A 23,859-nucleotide genomic window follows, 5' to 3' on the forward strand; every position below is an offset into this window, starting at 1 on the left:
AATTGCCAGTAGTCTGTGTGTAAATGTTAGGGTATTTAAAAGTCTGCAAACTACTATGGGGCAGGTAAAGATGTGAATGAGTTCTCTCTGTACAGCGCCACTTAATTAGTGGAGGTATATTAAATACTGTGGATGATGGCAACACTTTAGAAATCTTCCTTTGTTGGGACACCCTCACAGTGCAAATAGCCAGTTACACCTTATAGGACCATCCACATCTTTGAAAATGAGCTAAGGTCTTTGGTTTTTCAAAGCTGCCTTTCAAATGTGTTGCCAATAATAAAAACACTTCTGGTACTCAAATCTGCAAATGGTTTTTAAGCTTAGGTCAGCAAGTTACAGCACTGGGGTCAAGAGTTGGAGAGCTTGATTCAAAAACCTGCATTAATGTCCTTAAGTGTCTCAATAAATCATGTGGGAAAGTAAATGTTCAGTAGCCAAATGTAGGAGACAGGAGCCAAAGCAGGTTGGGCGCATTGGAAGGGGAATGGCTTTTCTAACGTGGAGGAAGATTGATATGTAGTGTAGTGGTAGGCCATGTTCGGTGATTTTGGTGAACATATTTGGTAAAATATAGCATAAATATATGTTTACACACTTTTTTGCCGATTAATAGAGAACTCACTTCTTATAATCTCCTGCCGTAGTTCTCAGAGTAACTGGGGCTGACGCCGGCGGAGATCGCTCCAGCGCCACTGGAGCTGCACGATGGTCCAATTTTTACGGTACCGCAGGCAAAGGTGTCAACAACTGACAAATCACCCATGTAACATTGAGACTAATGATAATGGTCGTTGTTGAGAATTGAAAGAGATTTTAAATAAATATTTTAGGCAAAGTAGATTGTTTGTGCAACATTTTTAAACAAATAAAATAATTACCCATGCACTGTGCACTCCATTCCAGCAGCCGGAATGAATGGGGAATGCACTCAGCCAACCATTCCAACAGTGGAATGCACTGTGCACTCCATTCCGGCAACCGTAATAAATGGGGGATGCACTGAGAAAGCCATTCCTGCATACATGAAGTGTGTTTTAACAGATACCTGTAATGTCTCTGAGTAATGTCCAATATATATATGTATGGAAGTATGTATCAAAGTTGATCCCCACAATGCAGAGAAGATATCTGCCTAGCATACCAAACTGCAGTGTACTTTACTGAAGAGCCAGTAAGCAGCAGAGGGCGCTATATTAAGCTAACTAATACCGGCATTCCGGCAGTTCCGGATTGAGGCCAAAGGGCCAAAATAACATCAAACATCTTGCACTTGCGAGCTGCATTTATTAGAAAGGTGTCTGTAAAGAAAAAAAGGCTTATTTTACACAAGCATACTAATGGAACGTTTGTAATATATATAAATCCCCATTTTTTTTAATTTTTTTTTATAAAAATAAATAAATTACAAACTGTCTGTATTGATATGTATGTATTTTGTGCATATTTTGTTTTGCTCTTTATACGCAAAATATACTTTTAAAGGCGTTTAATAGTTGTTTGAGCTACCTGTTTTGGCCTTAAACATGACCCTGGCCTTCCTTAACTTTTGCCAAGGAATTGAGACATGAGTGACGTCAGTTTCACTTAACTGCACAGAGGGAACGCCTACTGTTCTCAAGTGAAAAAGCATAACGCCTACCTTACTACCTTAGCAAATGCGTATGCGTTTGCATACCTTGATGAATCGGGCCCATGGTGGATAGATGGGTGTTTCCTCATCAACACAGATTCGGTACTGATAATATATTAAATATAAACATATATAAGAAATGAATGTCATTACAAAGCTGAGACAGTCATTGGTGTCTCTTAAACCAAGTTAGAATGATTGATGTTTTTTACTTTCTTTTGAGAGTGTGTGTTATACACGTGTGTGTGTGTGTGTGTGTGTGTGTGTGTGAATAGAATATTGTCTGTCTTGTGCTACACAATGAAGATTAACCTACTTACATACAGATCAATTGGAGTTGCTCTGATTTGTATACTTTACATATTGATCAATTTAAGTTCATTTCAATTAAATATAATTAATCTGCTGGACATTTTATTCACTAGCATTGTTCCCAAGTAAGCTGCCCATATCTATATATCATAAAGGGCCGTTGTAATGGAATGTCAGAAGATATTAGAATGTCATTGTTCTGTGCTATAATGAACCAGCACTGAAGTGAGAAAGGGAAAGTTGGCATCAGGAGCTGGGGATGTGGCTACAGCTGTATGTACTGTAAGTTATTAATGATGTTGACCAGTGTTCTCTATGTAGTCCAGCCATGCCAGACTGATATATGTTTTACTGTGATAATGTCTCTGCTTTATGTACTTTTTTTACTCTTCATGTAGGAGTTCAGACCTTATAGTGAGCATACAATATAATAGTAACTTTGGGCCTGATTCATTAAGGATCTTAACTTAAGAAACTTCTTATTTCAGTCTCCTGGTCAAAACCATGTTACAATGCAAGGGGTGCAAATTAGTTTTCTGTTTTGCACATAAGTTAAATACTGACTGTTTTTTTCATGTAGCACACAAATACTTGATAGCTTATATGTACACTGAAATTTAAAGTTGATATTTGTGTGCCACATGAAAAAACAGTCAGTATTTAACTTATGTGCAAAACAGAATACTAATTTGCACCCCTTGTATTGTAACATGGTTTTGTCCAGGAGACTGAAATAAGAAGTTTCTCAAGCTAAGATCCTTAGTGAATCAGGCCCTTTGTGATCTAATGTTTCTACACCAGGTTAAAGTGTGGTATCTGTGCGGATCCAAGAGCCAGTTTTAAGGCGGCTAAAAATTGTTAATTTATATAGCACCACCATATTGTGCAGTGTTGTACAGAGACTATTTGTCACTCACCATCGCTGCCCGATTAGAGCTTACAGTTAAAATACCCTGATACACAAGCACACACACACACACACACACACACACACACACTAGGGGTCAGCAGCCACTTAAAGTAGCAGTATATTTTTGAACTCTGGGAAGAAACCACAGCACCCAGAGGAAACCCATGCAAACAAGGGAGAACCACTGCACTAAAGGAAATATATAAAGATTTAAATGTAATTAGCAAGTAATTTAGAATATATGTGCACAGTACTATACTAAATGCTACTGCTGACAATTGTTTCCTTCTTTTTTCTTTACCCTATTGTGGTTTTTTTTATACGTTAACACACAAAATAAGTAGGTGTTATTCCGACTCTGTGATGTGCTATTTGTCTGTACTATTACTTATTTCATTTTCCTTAATGGAGTTAATACAATTGTTTATTTGTATTTTATGTGTTCAATAGAATCTTCTAAGGAATCACTTGAGAATGGAAATAATCTACTGATCATTATGTCCATCTCTGCTTCACTCAAACTGATCATCGCCTGCGTGATGTTCATCTACTTAAAGGCAACAGGTGAGATGACTTTAGACTTCTACCTGGCTAATTTTATTGTGTCTGCTATAGAAGGACGCCAGATTTCCAAATATCTGAATCGCTTCTGGCGCATATTTCCTACCAGGAACTCTATACTAACCTATTCCAAGATTGTAGCCATTGTTGTTATTTCTTTAATCTCTCTTTTCACTTGTTGATCGACTAGGTCTCACATTTTTCTGAAATAAGAAACGGAAATAATCTTTGTAACAAGTTTTGCTCAGTCCATAAAATACATCGCAGGTCTCCCTGTGGAAGCCAACTGCACAACAATCAGTATGTTCCAAAATTGCTGCATTATACCAAACCTCAGGAGGTGGACCAGTATATAACACATATACCTAAGGTGTGACAGAGAGGAATTGGACAGAGAACCCATCTTCTCAAATAAAAACAAAACTGACATGATTTCACACATACTGTCCTCTCCAAATGCAAACCAGCAAACACAATTTTCTTTATGCACATACGTGTGATAATACAAGGTAACAGGAAGTATAATTATTATTGTTCCTATTTCTGTTTTTATTTAATGTGAATCCCAAGTCAGTTTGGTCAATATAAATTCATAAAATCACTTAAATTTACCTTAAATTTTCTTATTTTACTGTATATATTAAAGGTATTAAAGGAAAATTAAACTCCAATTACTGTCTGGCACAATCACATACAAAGAAACATTGAAACATACAGATTCAGTCACATGACCACTCGTGTCTCCTCCCCACAATCTGCACGTCCTGGTGCACTATTTAAACTTGCTCTATGCGCCTCTAAGTGTATCTCTGAGTATTCAATGGCGATTTCCTGACTCCACATTGCTGCATTGTCCTATTGCTCTGTATTCCCTGTGTATCCTGTGCTCCTGATTATTCCACTTGACTCTCCAGTGCTGTGTATTCCACTGTGCCTACATTTCTGTCTGGATTTGTCTACCCTGTACTCCGCATCTGCAGTCTTTATTGCACCCCATATTGTTCAGTGCTGGTATACATTATGACCACCACCCAGCAGCAACTTGCCTGGTGCCTCTTTGCCCAGGTCCCTAGAGAACTTCTGCGTTACATTAGTTTCCACACCCTGAGCATGGGTAGTGCCATGTTAAGCTAGTTCAGGATCTCTCTCTCTCTCTTGGTGTGCTCATGATAGTACACTCTAGCCTCCATGGATCCAGTGGGGAATCTGTCTCCCCCAAGACCTACTCCAACACTTGGTGAAACGGACTGAGAACCAAGAATCTCTCCAGAATCAGCTGATGCAATGTCTGCAGGGCTTGTCTATATGTTTAGATTCATTGTAAAATACGCTAACCACTTTGACTCCAGCAGCTCCTGCTGTTCTACTGTCTCTTGCATCTCAAGCTCTGGTGACATCAGCAGGGTCCTCTCAGCTACGGATTCCAACACCAGCTAACTTCAATGGTGACCCCACAATGTGCAGTTTTTTAAACTAATGTGCTATTCAGTTTGGATTGCTTCCACCTATTTTCCCTTTGGAGAAAGCCAAAACGGCTTACATCATATTACTTCTCTATGGATAAGCATTAGCTTGGGCACAACGATCCTCTACTTCATAACAGCATTTCGTTTTTGGAGTCTGTTTGTAATATTTTCCATGAGCCTGGACGGCATCTTGTGCAGCTGCCGGCATTCTCCATTTTTGACAGGGACCTCATTCTTTTGGACAATATGTTGTGAAAGTTTGCACCCTTGTCTCTGAGCTACAGTGGAATAAAGAGGAGTTAGTGGCTAATTTTTGTCATTCCAACAGGCGTAAGGATGAACTTGTCTCTCGTGTTTCCGTTTTTCACATGACGACTTAGTATCCTTGTGCAAGTTTGACACACGCTTTCGTGAACTCTCTTAGGAAAAGTACCAATATCGTCGGGCAGCTATTCATTTGCACCCGTTTGAACACGCCTCCCCAAATTCAAGAAGAACCCATGTAATTTGGACATTCAGGATTATCTGCTGAACAATGTGAATGAAGATTCAAAAGCAATCTGTGCTTATATTGTACAGAATCAGGACATATTGTAGCTAAATGTCCCAAGCGTCCAGGATACTTCAAACCCTAATCAATGAGGGAGAGACCAGTTTAGGAGTTATGAATCTCTCTCCTAAAACTAACAGCAATGCATTTTCTATTCAAGTTTTTATTGCGCATTCATCTGGCTCTATATCATTACTTGCATTCTGGCATTTTGGTGCCACGGGGACATTTTTTATTCCAGACTTGGCTGCCAAGATAGCACTTCCTGTGATTCCAATAAAACCCCAATTATTTTAACTGCAATTGACGGTCATAGGATACTTGGTGCTACAATTTAGCAGGGGTTTTATACATGGAGGCTATTTCATTTCTTGTCATTCTGCAGGCCTCTTGTTCAGTCATTCTGGGGTTCTCCTGGCTTCAGTTCAATTCTCCTACTTTGCATTGGCATTTTGCACATGTCCTAGCCTGGGGCTCTGATTGTCAGGACACCTGTCCAAAAAAATGTCTTCCTCTCAGATGTTCTTCAGTAACTTATAATTCTGATTTTCCTGCTATTCCCTCTCAGTATGCATCCTTTTGAGATGTTCTAGAAAGGAACATTCCGAAGAACTTCCTCCTCACATAGTGTGAGATTGCTCCTTTGATTTTCTCCCTGGGAAATTGCCACCACATGTTTGGGTTTATCATCTTTCGGTGCATGAAACTCAAGCTATGACAGAATACATTCAAGTGATTCTTCAGGAAATCTACTCCTGCAGGGCCAGGATTTTGTTTTTTATAAAGAAAGATGGCAGTCTCAGACCATGTATTGACTACCAAAGACTCAGCTCCATCACCATTAAGAACCGCTATCCTTTTCCCCATCACAGAATTGTTCAACTGCATTGAAGGAGCCTACATTTTCCTAAAACTCAATCTTCAAAGAGCTTACAATCCAATTCATATTAGAGAAGGTAACGTATGGAAGACCACTTTTAGTATCCTTGATGGCCACTACAAGTATGCTGTGATGCCTTTTGGTCTCTGTAATGCTCCAGCGGTCTTTCAGAATTTTGTGAGCAAAATTTTTACGAGATCTTTTGTATTGCTGTGTAGAGGTGTATCTTGACAATATTCTAATATTTTCTAAAGATCTACACTCTCATAGTTCCCATGTATCTGAAGTACTTTCCTGTCTTTGCAAACATCTTTTGTTCTGCAAGAAGAGAAATGTGTCTTTGAGGACCACAGTATTCCTTTTCTTGGTTGCATTGTCTCAGGCACTGGATAGCAGATGGATCCAGAGAAAATCCGGGCCATCATTAAAGCGATCCAACAATTTTTCGTCAATTATTATCACCCATTTTTTGAGAGCACACGACCCCATTGGCTCGCATTACAGCTTTAACTAAGGAAGGAACCAATTTCAAGAAAGGGACCAATTTCAAGGAATGATCACCTCAGGCTTTTCAAGCATTTATCTCTCAAAATCAAGCTTTTATCTCTGCTCCTCTCCTTAGGCAACCTGATCCCTTACAGACTTTTTTAACAAATTATTTGCCTCTTTTCAATAAGCGTGCGCACTATTCTTTCCCAATGACCATCTTCTGGCAAACAGCATCTGTGAGGATTTTATTCCCTGAGATTTTTTAACGCAGACATTAATTACAAGATTGGGATAAGGAATTAATTACAATAAAATTGTCTCTGGAAGAACGGAGACATCTCCAGGAAAGCTCTCATTTTCCATTAACTATCTATACTGATCATAAAAAAACTTTTAATTCAAAACAAGGCTCAGTGTCTAAATTCCCACCAAGCTAGATGGTCACAGTTTTTCACCTGGTTTGATCTTTGTGTCACCTTTCTTACAGGAGATAGGACTAAGAAAGCCAGGGCTGTTTCTCGTTCTTTTGAAAGCACAGATTCTAAAAATTCTAATGTGAATCACTCCATTTTAAATTTATAGATTCTTCGAATTGCCCCATCATGATCACATCTGAATTCACCTCCTGGTAAAACTTTTGTGGCCGTAAATCTTCTTAAGACACTTTTCCCTTAGGGCCCATAGCTGTCTTTTTTCTGGCCATGCTGGAGTTAAGAAGACTTTAGAGCTTACTACACAAAGCTTTCGGTGGCCTAATCCTTCATAAAGAAGTTAAGGAATTTGTTACCACCTGTCCAACCTGTGCGCAGCACACAACAACTTGATACACTCCTTACAGTTCACTACTTATATCGCCATGGACTTCATAACAGATGCTCTTATCAGTAAGGCTTATGACATCACCTCGGTGGTGGCGGAACGGTTCTCTAAGGCTGCCCATTTTATTCTTCTTAATGGTCTTCTTAATGCACCAACTCTCGCTGAGCTCTGTGTTAAAAAGATATTTCGCTTACATGGCTGTCCTAAAGAGATTATCTCTGACTGGGGTGTACAGTTTGTCAAGATTATGGAAATCCTTGTAACTTGGAATTGAATTAAATTTCTCCTTTGCTTATCATTCTCAATCCAATGGACAATCCAAAGGAGTAAAAACAAAATTACCTCTACTTCTGTTTTATTATCTTCCCTAAATACATCTTTCTTATTTAAATGTGTCAATTATTATTACAGTGCTCCCACATTATACCACCCCCTTTATAAAGCCAACCTCATTTACTGCCAGCATATATTATCTGCAAAATGTATTCATTTTCTTACATGGCATCCTTGTTATTATACCATTCTTGATATATGGCCATCTTTCTTCAGTGGTATAAGCTGGCATTATACAATGTGGTCACTACTGTAGGTTGTTAATAATAATAATAATAATAATAATAATATTAATTTTCCAGTTCTGTTGAAATCTTTAATTACATTAATGTTCTATATCTCACTGTTTATTACCTAGGATATCTCTCTCTATAAAAAAGTGAACAAAGCCAAACTGGAACAAAGAATACCAGCTCATCATCCAATAGAGGAAGAGGAGATTGTCTACACAAGCGTTCACAGTCCACCTCCTTACATTAAGAAGAGATATAGAAGTGGTTGTACGACATAATCTGATCTCATATGGAACAATCTAATGTTATGCAAACTTAAATCATATCATAGCTTGTAAATGTAGATCTATGGTACAAACATCACAAGGGAAGAATGAAAAGAAGAGGGTTGTGAATGAGATATTCTAATCTAATGAAAAAACAGTCAGTATTTAACCTATGTGCAAAACAGAATACTAATTTGCACCCCTTGCATTGTAACATGGTTTTGTCCAGGAGACTGAAATAAGAAGTTTCTCAAGTTAAGATCCTTAATGAATCAGGCCCCAGGAGTCTGTCAATTGGTCCCTGGCTCCAGATCAGCTAAACAATGTTCACAATTAGAGATGGTTGGTGATTAATTTGCCAACGGTGAATGTTTGCTAAAAAAATATTTCTAGTTTTTTTTTTTACCATTAATAAATAGTATTGAAACATGCATAAGAGACAAACAAACACATTCCATCCCCAATTCTATCATGTCAAACAGGGCTCTCGAAAAATAATCAGTGTTAATTTGTCAGCAGCACTTTACACTGTGTGGGGCAGAGTGGAGCTGATTGTGGATATCTGTAGTTCTTCATATTAGTTCCTACACTCCCTATAGCACTTACATCTGCTAATGTATTAATCAGAGTTATACAGCTGAATTATTTTTCTCCACCGGCTACAAAGCTAGTTGATTGAATCATACAAAACATTGATATACAAGACTATAATTTTGTAAAACTCACCAACTGGCACAAAAATCTAATTGTTGTCATTAGTGTTATTAGCTATATAGGTGTATAAATACCCAGGCAGCACAAATTTTAACTAAACTATTTTATACAACACAATGAGCCAGATAAAACAAAATTGTTGTAGTAGTAATCACTAGTCACTCTGGTCACCCACTCTAATTAAAGCCAATGTCCATTGTAAAGACATTTAATTCACTTCCCATTGTCCGTACGGAGTCTTCTGTATTGTCACAGGATATCCCAGTGATGTCATCACATGTGGGTTTCCTCCCAGCAGCCAGGTAAGGCCTTAATATTACATTCAATCCACCTGGATCTAATGGTAATTGTTATTGTAGTAGTTTGCATAGGAAGAGATAAGCAAAATTCAAAATTTGCCGTGTTTCGCAATGTTTCATGTTTTACCAGTGGGATTTGGCATTAAGTGTTCATAGTCCTACTCTAACCACACCACACAGGAGAATAAATTGACGATTGTTGTCCCAGCACTACTTGTCAACTATAAATTCCACTAAATGCCTATTTACAAATGCAGGGCCTGATTCATTAAGGTACTTAAATTAAGAAGTTTCTTATTTACGTCTCCTGGACAAAACCATGTTACAATGCAAGGGGTGAAAATTAGTTTTCTGTTTTGCACATAAGTTAAATACTGACTGTTTTTTCATATAGCACACAAATACTTGCTAGCTTATTTGTACACTGAAATTTAAAGTTGATATTTGTGTGTTACATGAAAAAAACAGTCAGTATTTAAATTATGTGCAAAACAGAAAACTAATTTTCACCCTTTGCATTATAACATGGATTTGTCCAAGAGACTTAAATAAGAAACTTCTAAATTTAAGTACCTTAATGAATCAGGCCTGCAGTGTGGAATCGACAAGTAAAAGCAAAACTATAAGACTGTATCTTTAGAACTTTGCACATCTGCTAAATGGCAGCACGGTGGCTTAGTGGTTGGCACTTCTGCCTCACAGCACTGGGGTCATGCGTTCAATTCTCAACCATGGCCTTATCTTTGAGGAGTTTGTATGCTCTCCCTGTGTTTACATGGGTTTCCTCCGGGTGCTCCAGTTTCCTCCCACAATCCAAAAACATACTGGTAGGTTAATTGGCTGCTAACAAATTGACCCTATTCTGTGTGTGTGTTAGAGGAATTTAGACTGTAAGCCCCAATGGGGCAGGGACTGATGTTAGTGATTTCTCTGTACAGCGCTGTGGAGATAGTGGCGCTATATAAATAATTGATGATGATGATGGCCTATGATTCATTTATATCCTATGTTAAAAAATAGAAAATTTACATTAAATGTTAAATATGTCTCTTTGCATAAATTAGGTTTACTTGCCTCTTGGTGAGATGTTGGGTGTAAACTTTTGTAAAGGTGTTCTTTTTACAGAGAACTGATATTTTGTGACCCTTTCAGGAAGTAGCTTGACCACAAGTGATGTTGACTTAATGGAGAAAATAGCTTGCACGCTAAATTCCAGTGAATAGACAGACACAGAGCTGTCTCTAAGCACTTGGCCATTAAGATGTGTTAATAAGTCAGTAGACCACGAGAATTGTTTATCATACCTGAAGGTATGACAAACTTTCAAATATATCAAGGGTTTTAACAAGGTACAGGAGGGAAATATTCTTCAAAGGAAGAGATGTATTAGAACACAAGGACATGCACTGACACCGGAGGGAAGAGAAGTATTAGAACACGAGGACATGCACTGACACTGGGGGGAAGAGAAGTATTAGAACACGAGGACATGCACTGACACTGGGGGGAAGAGAAGTATTAGAACACGAGGACATACACAGAGACTGGAGAGAAGCAGGTTCAGAGTAAATTTGTGGAAATACTAGTTCACAGAAAGGGTAGTGGATAAGTAGAAATGCCTCCCATCAGAGGTGGTAGAGGCTAAGGCAGAAGAGCAATTTAAACATGCATGGGATAGACATAAGGATATCCTTACAAAGCACTACATATCAAATAAGGTTTGAGTTTACCATAGGTTAAAAATTGGGCAGATTAGTTGGGCCAAGTGGTTCTTATCTGCCGTCAAATTCTATGATTCTAAGGCATTACACCCTGTAATATTTTTCTAGATGTAAATAAGCTGAATTTGCATTTTTACATAGGGATACATAGTGTCAAATATAGATACTATGTGTCAGATCAGCGTACTGGAGCAATAATGGGACTCCATGTTGTGTACATCTTGCCTGTAGCTCTCTGTATGATATGCTTTGCTGATAACTTGTATTGAAAAAATAAAGAGGCCACAGAAGATACATGGTCCTGAGTTTTTTCTTCCAGCACATAATTGGAGGTGGTTTGACGTTCCACGATTCCAACAGCTTGTTCCACCGCAGATTTAGAAATGCACAAGATTTGACATTTAAGGAGAAACCAAACATATTGTTGTTTCTGCCCCTGTAAGTGCCTAAGAAATGAATGAAAAGCAATTTGTTCTCTAACAGTGTATCAGATGTCACTGCTGTGATCAGAGGACTGCTTGGCTTGTGGTCATTACTTATTGTAATTAGTATCAAGAACCGTTACAAATACATCACATACACAAATCCTGAATGCATTGAGAGATATTGCAGGAACTTAGCAGCCCAAACATATTGTTCACCCTTTCCCCAGTTATGGAACTGCCAACATTACAAAGGGACCATAGTCACCGCACTCTATGCAAATGCAGTAGTTCCTGCCACTGCTTGCACCTGCCATCATGTTGGGGCAAGGGCAGTGAAGCTGAAACAGCATGTACAGGCCCTCTGCACATGCTCAGAGGAGTAGAGGAGTGTCCTCAGCATTATGGACTGCATTGCCAGCCGCCCCCTCCAAATTTTGCTATGGATCCCTTCAGCATTGTGTTCCTCACCTGCGTTTGCCCGTGGATTGACTTATGACGGAATCTTATACATATTCACTCCTGTATTGCTTTAGATTCTTTATATTTATAAAGAATCCAAACCAAGCTAAGCTCACTATAGCTATGATTTTACTTATTATCGCTTGTTTGAATAATACTGTGGTGGTGGCAGTGGTGTGTGGGTCTAAGGGGAACATCGACGACCCCAAGGAATAGAGAGGAAAGGCCCTAGTTAGGTTGAGATCTAGAGGAAGTCAGATGCACACCGGGTCAGAAAGGATTGGGGAACAAACTGGGGATATTTAATAAAAATTAGCACAATTCAGTAGTGAAGACGACTTTCTAAATAAATATACTGGATTCTTAATTTAGCCAATAAATTAATTTAACAGCAATCAGAACAATATGAACATTGATCTATAAACTATCAAAATAAGTGGATTTCTTAGATAATCACAACTCAAAATATGCCATTAGGTTCTTCTCTAGTCATATAATCACTGTCTTTATAGCCGAAATCTTCAGTATTAAGGATACAGCACTCTTATTTGTTCTTAATAGTGCTACACAGTAAGTTTTCAGAACCAGCGGTGCTCTAGCAGTCCACAATCAGACCCTTAAAATATTTTCATCTGAGAAGGGTTTTTATGTATAATGTATGATCTTGGGTAAGTGTAATGTGCAAGTTTTTGAATGTTGTCATTTATATCTCTCAAAGGTATAAATGATCCCTCTTATTTAGATCTAGTCTCAGATGATGCCTCATTCCTCTTGTATCCCTTTGTGCTGGATGTCTCTTTAGTTGTTATCTCTTTCCTAGCTGTCTCTGTGGTTGCTCTTTAAACCTATCTCTCACAGTCTCCTGTCAGCTACATTTATTTCTCTCCAGCTAAATTCTGTCAGCTCTCCTTATTTCTCTACAGCTAAATCCTGTCAGCTCTCTTTATTTCTCTACAGCTAAATCCTGACAGCTCTCTTTATTTCTCTACAGCTAAATCCTGACAGCTCTCCTTATTTCTCTACAGCTAAATCCTGTCAGCTGTCCTTATTTCTCTACAGCTAAATCCTGACAGCTCTCCTTATTTCTCTACAGCTAAATCCTGACAGCTCTCCTTATTTCTCTCCAGCTAAATTCTGTCAGCTCTCTTTATTTCTCTACAGCTAAATACTGTCAGCTCTCCTTATTTCTCTACAGCTAAATCCTGACAGCTCTCCTTATTTCTCTACAGCTAAATCCTGACAGCTCTCCTTATTTCTCTACAGCTAAATCCTGACAGCTCTCCTTATTTCTCTACAGCTAAATCTTGTCAGCTCTCTTTATTTCTCTACAGCTAAATCCTGACAGCACTCTTTATTTCTCTACAGCTAAATCCTGACAGCTCTCCTTATTTCTCTACAGCTAAATCCTGACAGCTCTCCTTATTTCTCTACAGCTAAATCTTGTCAGCTCTCTTTATTTCTCTACAGCTAAATCCTGACAGCACTCTTTATTTCTCTACAGCTAAATCCTGACAGCTCTCCTTATTTCTCTACAGCTAAATCCTGACAGCTCTCCTTATTTCTCTCCAGCTAAATTCTGTCAGCTCTCTTTATTTCTCTACAGCTAAATCCTGACAGCTCTCCTTATTTCTCTACAGCTAAATCCTGACAGCTCTCCTTATTTCTCTACAGCTAAATCCTGACAGCTCTCCTTATTTCTCTACAGCTAAATCCTGACAGCTCTCCTTATTTCTCTCCAGCTAAATTCTGTCAGCTCTCTTTATTTCTCTACAGCTAAATCCTGACAGCTCTCCTTATTTCTCTACAGCTAAATCCTGACAGCTCTCCTTATTTCTCTACAGCTAAATCCTGACAGCTCTCCTTATTTCTCTACAGCTAAATCCTGACAGCTCTCCTTATTTCTCTCCAGCTAAATTCTGTCAGCTCTCTTTATTTCTCTACAGCTAAATCCTGACAGCTCTCCTTATTTCTCTACAGCTAAATCCTGACAGCTCTCCTTATTTCTCTACAGCTAAATCCTGACAGCTCTCCTTATTTCTCTACAGCTAAATCCTGACAGCTCTCCTTATTTCTCTACAGCTAAATCCTGACAGCTCTTCTTATTTCTCTACAGCTAAATCCTGACAGCTCTCCTTATTTCTCTACAGCTAAATCCTGACAGCTCTCCTTATTTCTCTACAGCTAAATCCTGACAGCTCTCCTTATTTCTCTACAGCTAAATCCTGACAGCTCTCCTTATTTCTCTCCAGCTAAATTCTGTCAGCTCTCTTTATTTCTCTACAGCTAAATCCTGACAGCTCTCCTTATTTCTCTACAGCTAAATCCTGACAGCTCTCCTTATTTCTCTACAGCTAAATCCTGACAGCTCTCCTTATTTCTCTACAGCTAAATCCTGACAGCTCTCCTTATTTCTCTCCAGCTAAATTCTGTCAGCTCTCTTTATTTCTCTACAGCTAAATCCTGACAGCTCTCCTTATTTCTCTACAGCTAAATCCTGACAGCTCTCCTTATTTCTCTACAGCTAAATCCTGACAGCTCTCCTTATTTCTCTACAGCTAAATCCTGACAGCTCTCCTTATTTCTCTACAGCTAAATTCTGTCAGCTCTCTTTATTTCTCTACAGCTAAATCCTGACAGCTCTCCTTATTTCTCTACAGCTAAATCCTGACAGCTCTCCTTATTTCTCTACAGCTAAATCCTGACAGCTCTCCTTATTTCTCTACAGCTAAATCCTGACAGCTCTCCTTATTTCTCTACAGCTAAATCCTGACAGCTCTTCTTATTTCTCTACAGCTAAATCCTGACAGCTCTCCTTATTTCTCTACAGCTAAATTTTGTCAGCTCTCCTTATTTCTCTACAGCTAAATCCTGACAGCTCTCCTTATTTCTCTACAGCTAAATCCTGATAGCTCTCCTTATTTCTCTACAGCTAAATCCTGACAGCTCTCCTTATTTCTCTACAGCTAAATTCTGTCAGCTCTCCTTATTTCTCTACAGCTAAATCCTGACAGCTCTCCTTATTTCTCTACAGCTAAATCCTGACAGCTCTCCTTATTTCTCTACAGCTAAATCCTGACAGCTCTCCTTATTTCTCTACAGCTACATCCTGACAGCTCTCCTTATTTCTCTACAGCTAAATCCTGACAGCTCTCCTTATTTCTCTACAGCTAAATCCTGACAGCTCTCCTTATTTCTCTACAGCTAAATCCTGTCAGCTCTCCTTATTTACAACATTTTTTTCCCCCAGCACACTGCTATAGCCAGCAACAGATCTGCCATTTCTACTGTAGATAAAAATGCAAAAGTCTTTGTTGCACACATTTGCAAATGTATGTTTAAGCCATCCGACACACCAAAGCGCTTTTGCTAATAGGATGGTCCTACTTTAAACAATGAGAGTCCCATATATTTGGGCCATACATATGTGTTTTTAAATTGAGAGCCAACTTACCAAAGAGGTACCCCAGAAGCCTCCAAACAGCAATTCAGTGCCAGTACCCCCTCTCAGTTACTGACACCAACATGCCTCTCAGACAAATACAGAAGTGGAAGCTGCTCAAATCAATTTATAGGCCATAACAGGTGCTTGAAAGGGTGGTGTTATCCTACAAGGAACATACACACAACATTTTTTCCCCCAGCACACTGCTATAGCCAGCAACAGATCTGTCATTTCTACTGTAGATAAAAATGCAAAAGTCTTTGTTGCACACATTTGCAAATGTATGTTTTAGCCATCCGCCACACCAAGGCGCTTTTGCTTTTATCTACAGTAGAAATGGCAGATCTGTTGCTGGCTATAGCAGTGTGCTGGGGGAAAAATGTTGTGTGTATGTTCCTTGTAGGATAACCCCACCCTTTCAAGCACCTCTTATGGCCTATAAATTGATTTGAGCAGCTTCCACTTCTGTATTTGTCTGAGAGGCATGTTGGTGTCAGTAGCTGAGAGGGGGTACTGGCACTGAATTGCTGTTTGGAGGCTTCTGGGGTACCTCTTTGGTAAGTTGGCTCTCAATTTAAAAACACATATGTATGGCCCAAATATATGGGACTCTCATTGTTTAGAGTAGGACCATCCTATTGGCAAAAGCGCCTTGGTGTGGTGGATGGCTTAAACATACATTTGCAAATGTGTGCAACAAAGACTTTTGCATTTTTATCTACAGTAGAAATGGCAGATCTGTTGCTGGCTATAGCAGTGTGCTGGGGGAAAAAATTTTGTGTGTATGTTCCTTGTAGGATAACCCCACCCTTTCAAGCACCTGTTATGGCCTATAAATTGATTTGAGCAGCTTCCACTTCTGTATTTGTCTGAGAGGCATGTTGGTGTCAGTAGCTGAGAGGGGGTACTGGCACTGAATTGCTGTTTGGAGGCTTCTGGGGTACCTCTTTGGTAAGTTGGCTCTCAATTTAAAAACACATATGTATGGCCCAAATATATGGGACTCTCATTGTTTAGAGTAGGACCATCCTATTAGCAAAAGCACCTTGGTGTGGCGGATGGCTTAAACATACATTTGCAAATGTGTGCAACAAAGACTTTTGAATTTTTATCTACAGTAGAAATGGCAGATCTGTTGCTGGCTAAAGCAGTGTGCTGGGGGAAAAAATGTTGTGTGTATGTTCCTTGTAGGATAACCCCACCCTTTCAAGCTCCTGTTATGGCCTATAAATTGATTTGAGCAGCTTCCACTTGTGTATGTAGCTCTCCTTATTTCTCTACAGCTAAATTCTGTTAGCTCTCCTTATTTCTCTACAGCTGAATCCTATAAGGTTTCTCTCCATCTTTAACTGCCACTCTGCTGAACACCTTGAGCATCATATTTAACTGTGTCAATTCACGTAACAATGTTTCAAACAATACAAAAGAACACTTCAGTTTATTCTCCTCCCCGGCCTCATTAAAATAAAGATTATTTTAATTATTTCAGATTCAGGTCATGTTAGATTTCTTCTAAAAGAGAGTGCATCTTACATATGTTACAAGTTAGGTAAAGGTTTCCATGACAAAAATTACCCTTTAAGTCTGTTACTTTTTTCTACTTAGTAAACAAGTAACAAAAAGAAAAAAATAAACAGCACAAAAAAGAGTCCCATCAAGGAAATACTTTTAAATATAGAAAAAAATATACATTTGAAAAATTTAATCTGTTATTAATAGCACTAATTATACATGCATATGTACATTGGAACACAGCAGAACTAGAATCTACTAGAAGAGCAATTAATGCTAGGAGCGCAATAGATTTGGAAAAATGGTACTGTTCTGAAATAAGTCCAAAGCTCCACTGTTCCTTAACGGCAATAAATAGATATACATGCTACAACTGAGTATGATCCTGAATAAAAGTTGAGAGTGTTCTTTAAAGTGATGATTAGAACTCTGAATATATATAGTGTGTTACCATTCAATAAATGTATTAAGTCTGTATGGTAGACTGCAAAAACAATGTTCCAAATAATTCTAGTATGGAATCCATATGTAGATCGTAAAACATAGGTTTAAACAACTAACTCTTAGGGCTAGATTTACTAAGCTGCGGGTTTGAAAAAGTGGGGGTGTTGCCTATAGCAACCAATTAGATTCTAGCTATCATTTTGTAGAAGGTACTAAATAAATGAAAGCTAGAATCTGATTGGTTGCTATAGGCAACATCCCCACTTTTTCAAACCCGCAGCTTAGTAAATATAGCCCTTAATGTCTCTCTGCCGGTAACCAATGTGTCGGCTCTGTGTCTTGTTTATATAAATATATATAACTTTATAATCCTTGTATTGTATGATTACCCTTTAAAAAATGGATCCATTTTGATGTTCAATTAAGATGATGTCTAATATATTGACCCCCGAATGTCAATACTGGGTCATTGTATATTATGTGATGTATCTTACAAATAAAGTCATAATTTTTTTTAAAAAAATGTCAAGATTGAAGCCTAAACTATGAGAGCTTTTCAAAGAATCTCCCAAGAAGAAATGGTTATGTTAGATCTGATGGGAATTAAAGGCACAATAAGAGATATTTAGGATAAACTCATGAGAGAGGGAAAAGTAAAAATATTTCTGGGAAGTTTGGAAAGATATAAAAAAATCTACTGAACATAATTATGAGAGAGAAATAAGTAGAACTGGTAACTGGTGGAATCTGGTAATAGAGATTTAGGAAGAAGGTAAAAAACTAGGTTAGAGAAATATAGTTCCACCTATTTTTCAGAGAAAGGGAACAGTCAAGGGCTCCCCTTACATCTGAATAAATTTTTAATACTATTCCCAAATTCACCTAAATGTCAAAAGGAATACGAGGGATGAGAGAGGGGGTGACCCAAAAATGAAAACAGAGAGTGTAGGGAAATTAAAAGGAGTTTTCAGTTTGTCTAGTAAGCAGCTAGATGGTTCGCAACTATGATTACTATCAAAAGGTCTTAATTTTTCTCCAAGTGCTGTTGAAGTCGTATAATTGGATGAATGAAAGTATATTGGTTTAATTTTGGTTTGCCGTGCGTATTGCGAAGCGTACGCCACGTGTTACGTGGCGTGATGCGATCGCACGGTAAAATACATACGCACACACTCGCATTACAACAGTTAGTTAGTTATAGAATTTCATATTGGTTCTGTTACACTGTAATTCAGGAGCAGATAGTATTCGGTTTATTATTACTCTATATATATATATATATATATATATATATACATATATATATATATATAGTGATTATATGTACATTGTAGTGTTATTAAAGGTTTAGGTTATAGGAAAGGTGTCATGCCCTAATCATCAGCAGCTGTCCGGTGCAGTCGGCGAAGAGATCGCACATTGCATACTTTAGTTATTGATATTAGAGAGTAAACCTTTGTATGATGCTGGCTATGAAAGGGGCAGACTCCCTGGAGATAAGACCCCCACCTTTGGATTCCTTAGATTGAATCAACCTATTACCTGTCTTGCCTGGACCCACCCAACGTCTGGACCTATAGAAACCATCTACGTCATCTCTATTGTTCACAATGAAACACTGACTGTATATATATTCATAGCTGTGCATCCAGACCTAAGTCAACTCTGACACAGTATTCTAACAGATATACTGTCCACCGGGTCCCGTGGGTGCGCAGCGAGCGCATGCGATTGCATTGGTATGTATTTATCTTTTGGTATTGGCTGTGCTGTACTGTACTTTATTATAATATAATAATGTATTGAATTGTTGACTATTTACATCTGCTAAAAATAAATAACTTTGTGCTTTGGAAACACATACAATTGATTGGGCAATGCTTATTTTAAAACGATAGAATTACTTTAATAGTGCCAACCCGAATTTGTTCAATTCATTTACAGAGCTTAATAGGTATGTTAAATCCCTATTTAGCGAAAGATATTTTATAAGTAAAAATCTAAAGAAAAAAGAAATTGATGGCAATCCTTTTATTTGATGGAGAGGATTTGAGTGGTCTTGCCATTTTGGAAGATCTTTGGAGTTAAAACATTATATTAGATGATGTTGAGACCTACAGATCTATATTTGAGATTAGAAATCAAGAAAATAAATTGGTGGTTAGTAAATGCAGAAATAAATTCAAATTTTACCCCTTGAGCCAATGAAGCCCTGCCATACAAATGTTTTATATGAAGACTATGGGTGACTTTAAAAAGTTGAGGAAATAATATACAAATAGAATGGAAGTCTTTAACAAAATTATAGAATTATACCTCTATAGTTATTAAATCTGCTGATAAGGGAGGGGGTGTTGAAATCCTTGATTGGTCAGATTATTTAAAGGAATCTTTGAGACAACTTTATGATACCATCTTCTACAATATTCTTTCTGAAGATCCAACCAGGAAATTTCAGACAGGCCTCAAGGTTTTGCTTGAATCTGCCCTTACTGAGAGAGTTATAACAAAGGAGGAGTTTATTTTTTTATTGCCTAGACACCCTATTACATCTTTGCTTTATTATTTATTGAAAATTTACAAGTCACGCCATTCACCACCAGGGCATCCTATTATTTCAGGGATAGGGTCACTTACTTCTAATATCTCTTTTTATGTTGACCATTCTCTACAGGATCATGTTGTCTTCCAGAGATCTCATGTCAAAGACACCATGCATATTTTAAAGTTAATTAAAGAAATACACCGGCGCCTGGGGTGGGATTTTCTGACCCTGGACGTCCAGGCTCTTTACACACATACCTCCATTCATCTGGGGTAGAATAAGTCTATTGATGAATGGTATTGGAATCTATAGGCGAAAGTGTGAATTACTTTTGGATTTTATTTGTTTTATTCTCACTCATATCTATTTCATGTTTGATTTCACATTTTATCTTCAAAACACTCAGAATGGCCATGGGCACCAGGTTCACAGCCAGTTATGGAAACCTCTATATGGGAGTCTTTTTTAGGACCAGTATATATGGGGAGGTCCACATGGGGTAAACCTGGTGCTTTATGGCCATTACATTGATGAGCTTTTTTTTATAATGTGGGAAGATGAATCTGAATTAGTACTAGATTTTGTTATGTTTTGGAGCACTTTAAAATTTATCCACAATTTTGTTTATTTTTCAGTTTTTTTCTTTGATGTTACCCTCTCAGTAGGTAATAAGAGAATTGTTTTAATGAATTACAATAAGCCTGTGATTTCAAGCTCATATCTACATTACAATAGTGGGTCAAAAATATCCCAAAGGGGCAGATTAATAGATTGAGACGAAATTGTACATTTGTTGAGGATTACTTAAAACAAGAAGATAATATGCAAAGAAATATCCTCCAGAGAGGTTATCTGAATGAATTAATAGATGCAGCAAAAGAGTGGACATTCAAACAGAACAGGCATAATATCTTAGTATATAAATCAGATAAATTGGATAGGACAATTATAATTATTTTTCAAGTTATATAATTGAGGTTCATATACAAATGTATAAAAAATGGTCATCAACAGCTCAATCATTTGCTGTAATAAGAACTGAAATTCATATATTTCTCGGCTGGTATATAACAGTCAGCAGAATCTCCAAAAAAGATATTGTCTCATTTCAGGGGCCAGAACAAGAGCAGTCAGGCGACAATGATGAAGATCCAGAACACGGGGAGATGGAAAGTAGACAGGTGGAAGATGAAGGAGACATACGTCCAAATAGAGAATAGAATAGTGCAGTTAACAATGTACAGCTGGATCCGACTATAGTCCCCTGAGTATCTTGGTAGACATTTGACACCATAAAATTCATCCATATGTATGTGTGGATGAAGTAGACTTTATTATAACACTTGACTTTCTTAACTCACTGTTAGCGCCAATTAGATAAAACTGTTATTGGATATTATTAAAGTGAATGGATGTAACTGTGACATTACCTGCACCACCGTGAGTGCAACGAGGTCTAATTTATCTGTGTATGTTGATCAAATTATCATGTGTTTATACATTTAATAAACTTGAAGCCATGCATACAGTATTTATTTTACTATATGCAAGGTCAAAGAACAAACTTAGGCGCTCAGCCTAACTAAACTTAGTAAATCAGTATCTGCAAAATGCTGATTTCAAATTATTACCAACAGCAGCTCTCAAATTGGGGCACTGAAACCCCAATTTGTATGCAAGGTAATTCAATTTGGCATATATCAGTGACATTTCTCCACATACAGATTTCAAGAATTTTATGGATGTAAAGATTCCTTATTTTAAAGGTTGTTCACTAGCCACTGGTAAACTCCCCTCAGCACTATTTAAGGATAACTCTGGCACCATTAATGTGCCAGAGTATTAGGTCTATCCTGTCTCCAGGCATTTATGTTCCTGCACTACTTTTGGCCTGTTTCCACCTTTCCTGACTCAGCTTGTTTTGGCAGTCCTCCTGGATTCTCCCTTTGGCCCTGCAAGACCTCTCTGCTATTTGACCCTGGCCTGTTTGACTACTCTGCTGGATACTCATTGTGAACTGCGCAGTCCACATGGCTTGACCTCGGCTTCCCTGACTATCCATGTACCTTCATCTAGCTTGCTGATTGCCCTCCTGGAGAACCGCGACCTGCATGTCTCTTGCAGCTAAACCCAAACTCCCTTGCGAAGACCAAAGTCACGCTAGACTCCGCGCCTCCAGATAGAGCTGTGCCAATATCCGCAGATAGCTCCAGTATCCTGACAAAACCACTCCCAAGAAAGGAGGTTCCATCTTATATTTATATGAAAATGTCCTATCTAAAAATAATACTTAATTAGTACACTAACTAGAAAAAAGTGTGATTTTTTAAATCCTGGGCCATCTGAAGGACCCAAACACTTGGCCACAGGATGGAGCAATATGGCGACGTTTTTTGGAGGAACATATGTTGCAATAGCCACAGGGGAAGAGTTGGACAATGTATTCATCTCTAGTGATGTTTGGTGCAGAGGCGATATTTCAGTTTGTGCACAAAAAATTTGGTAATGAGATAAAGGGGTGGAGAGGGCAAAATTCCAGGCATGGTCCTAGTCATGCGCACAGATGCACAGACATTTTCACTCTTCAAAATGTGTTGGATTTTATACCATATGAGATATGACAGTGATTGGGTGATGTCCTATACTTTTAAAGGGTTCTGCTTGGTGCTCTTCATGTACTTCAGCAGAGTAACGCCTTCTCAGACTCAATCGAGCAATGTAATATATACCTTCATTCAAACACAATTGCCAATTGGATTAAAGGCAATCCCCTTATTCTTTCTCTCGGATGATTAATATTAGCCACAAATGAAGCTATACTAGGGAGTATTTTTGAAGACAAAAATAAGATTTTATTTAGAGATGATTGTAAAGCGCTAGGAGGCTAGACTGGTGATGTGACAATTATATCTTTCCACAGTGTGCGTCTGAAGATTTTTTTGTCTCTCCACTCACATAGGCTCATTTCTGGTTTATGGAAACCGCTCCCAAGAGCAGAGAATAGATGTGTACTTTAAAGTGTGCTGTGTTGTCCATCAAGAAGCAAAGGTGCAAAGTGTGGGGGAAAGGCACAAGTTAGGAGAAGGTTACAAAAAGATTTCAAAGGCTTTTACTTTCACTCTGAGAACCATTCAAAGTATTATTAAGTGGTGGAAAGCGTATGGCTCCACCAACACCTTGCCTAGATCGATCCATCCCTCCAAATTGGCTGACAAAGCCAAGAGAATATTGATCAGGGAAGCCACCAATAGGCCAATGGCATCTTCGAAGGACTTACAAGTTCAAAGTTGCCCCTTCTGAAAAAATGCAAAAGTCTTATTTGCGCTTTCTGCAAAAAAAACTTGGAAGATTTTTACGAGATTCGGCAAATGGTTTTATGGTCTGATGAGACCAAGATAGAACTTTTTGGACTGAACTCCAAATGCTAATTTTGGCACAAACCAAACACAGCACACCACCTAAAACACATCATACATACTGTGAAGCATGGTGGTGGCAATGTTATGTTATAGTCATGTTTCTCTTCAACAGGGACTGGGTGATTGGTTAGAATTGAAAGGAAGACAGATGCTGCCAAGTACACACAAATTCTTGAAAAAATTCTGCGGCCCTATGCTAGACAGTGAAAGTTGGGGAGGTGGTTAACCTACCAGCACAACAACACCCCTAACATACCGCCACAAAAACAATGTACTGGATTAAGGATAGGAAGTTGAATGTCTTTAACTGGCCAAGTCAGAGCCCTGACCTAAATCTGATAGAAAATCTGTGGATGGACTTTAAGAGAGCAGTCCATTGCCACTCACCAGAAAATGTGACTGCAAAGAAGAATGGCCAAGTTTTCCC

General features: G+C 38.2%; 1 protein-coding gene across 2 annotated transcripts in view; it reads left to right on the forward strand.

Annotated features, from left to right (window-relative positions):
* LOC142149708 (uncharacterized) overlaps positions 1-21,201 on the forward strand; it is a 70,038-nt gene extending 48,837 nt beyond the window's left edge. Inside the window, exons 5-6 of one of the 2 annotated variants that reach the window (XM_075205012.1) lie at positions 3,306-3,419; positions 21,126-21,201. In XM_075205012.1, the coding sequence (XP_075061113.1) occupies positions 3,306-3,419; positions 21,126-21,157 (146 nt within the window). In that variant the 3' untranslated portion in view covers positions 21,158-21,201. Of the gene's footprint in view, positions 1-3,305; positions 3,420-8,311; positions 9,556-21,125 lie in introns of those variants that run through there. The other variant, XM_075205013.1, reaches the window with a different exon arrangement.
* Positions 21,202-23,859: the final 2,658 nt, after the last annotated feature.

The sequence above is a fragment of the Mixophyes fleayi genome, chromosome 4 (assembly GCF_038048845.1).
Source record: "Mixophyes fleayi isolate aMixFle1 chromosome 4, aMixFle1.hap1, whole genome shotgun sequence".
NCBI classification, from domain to species: domain Eukaryota; kingdom Metazoa; phylum Chordata; class Amphibia; order Anura; family Limnodynastidae; genus Mixophyes; species Mixophyes fleayi.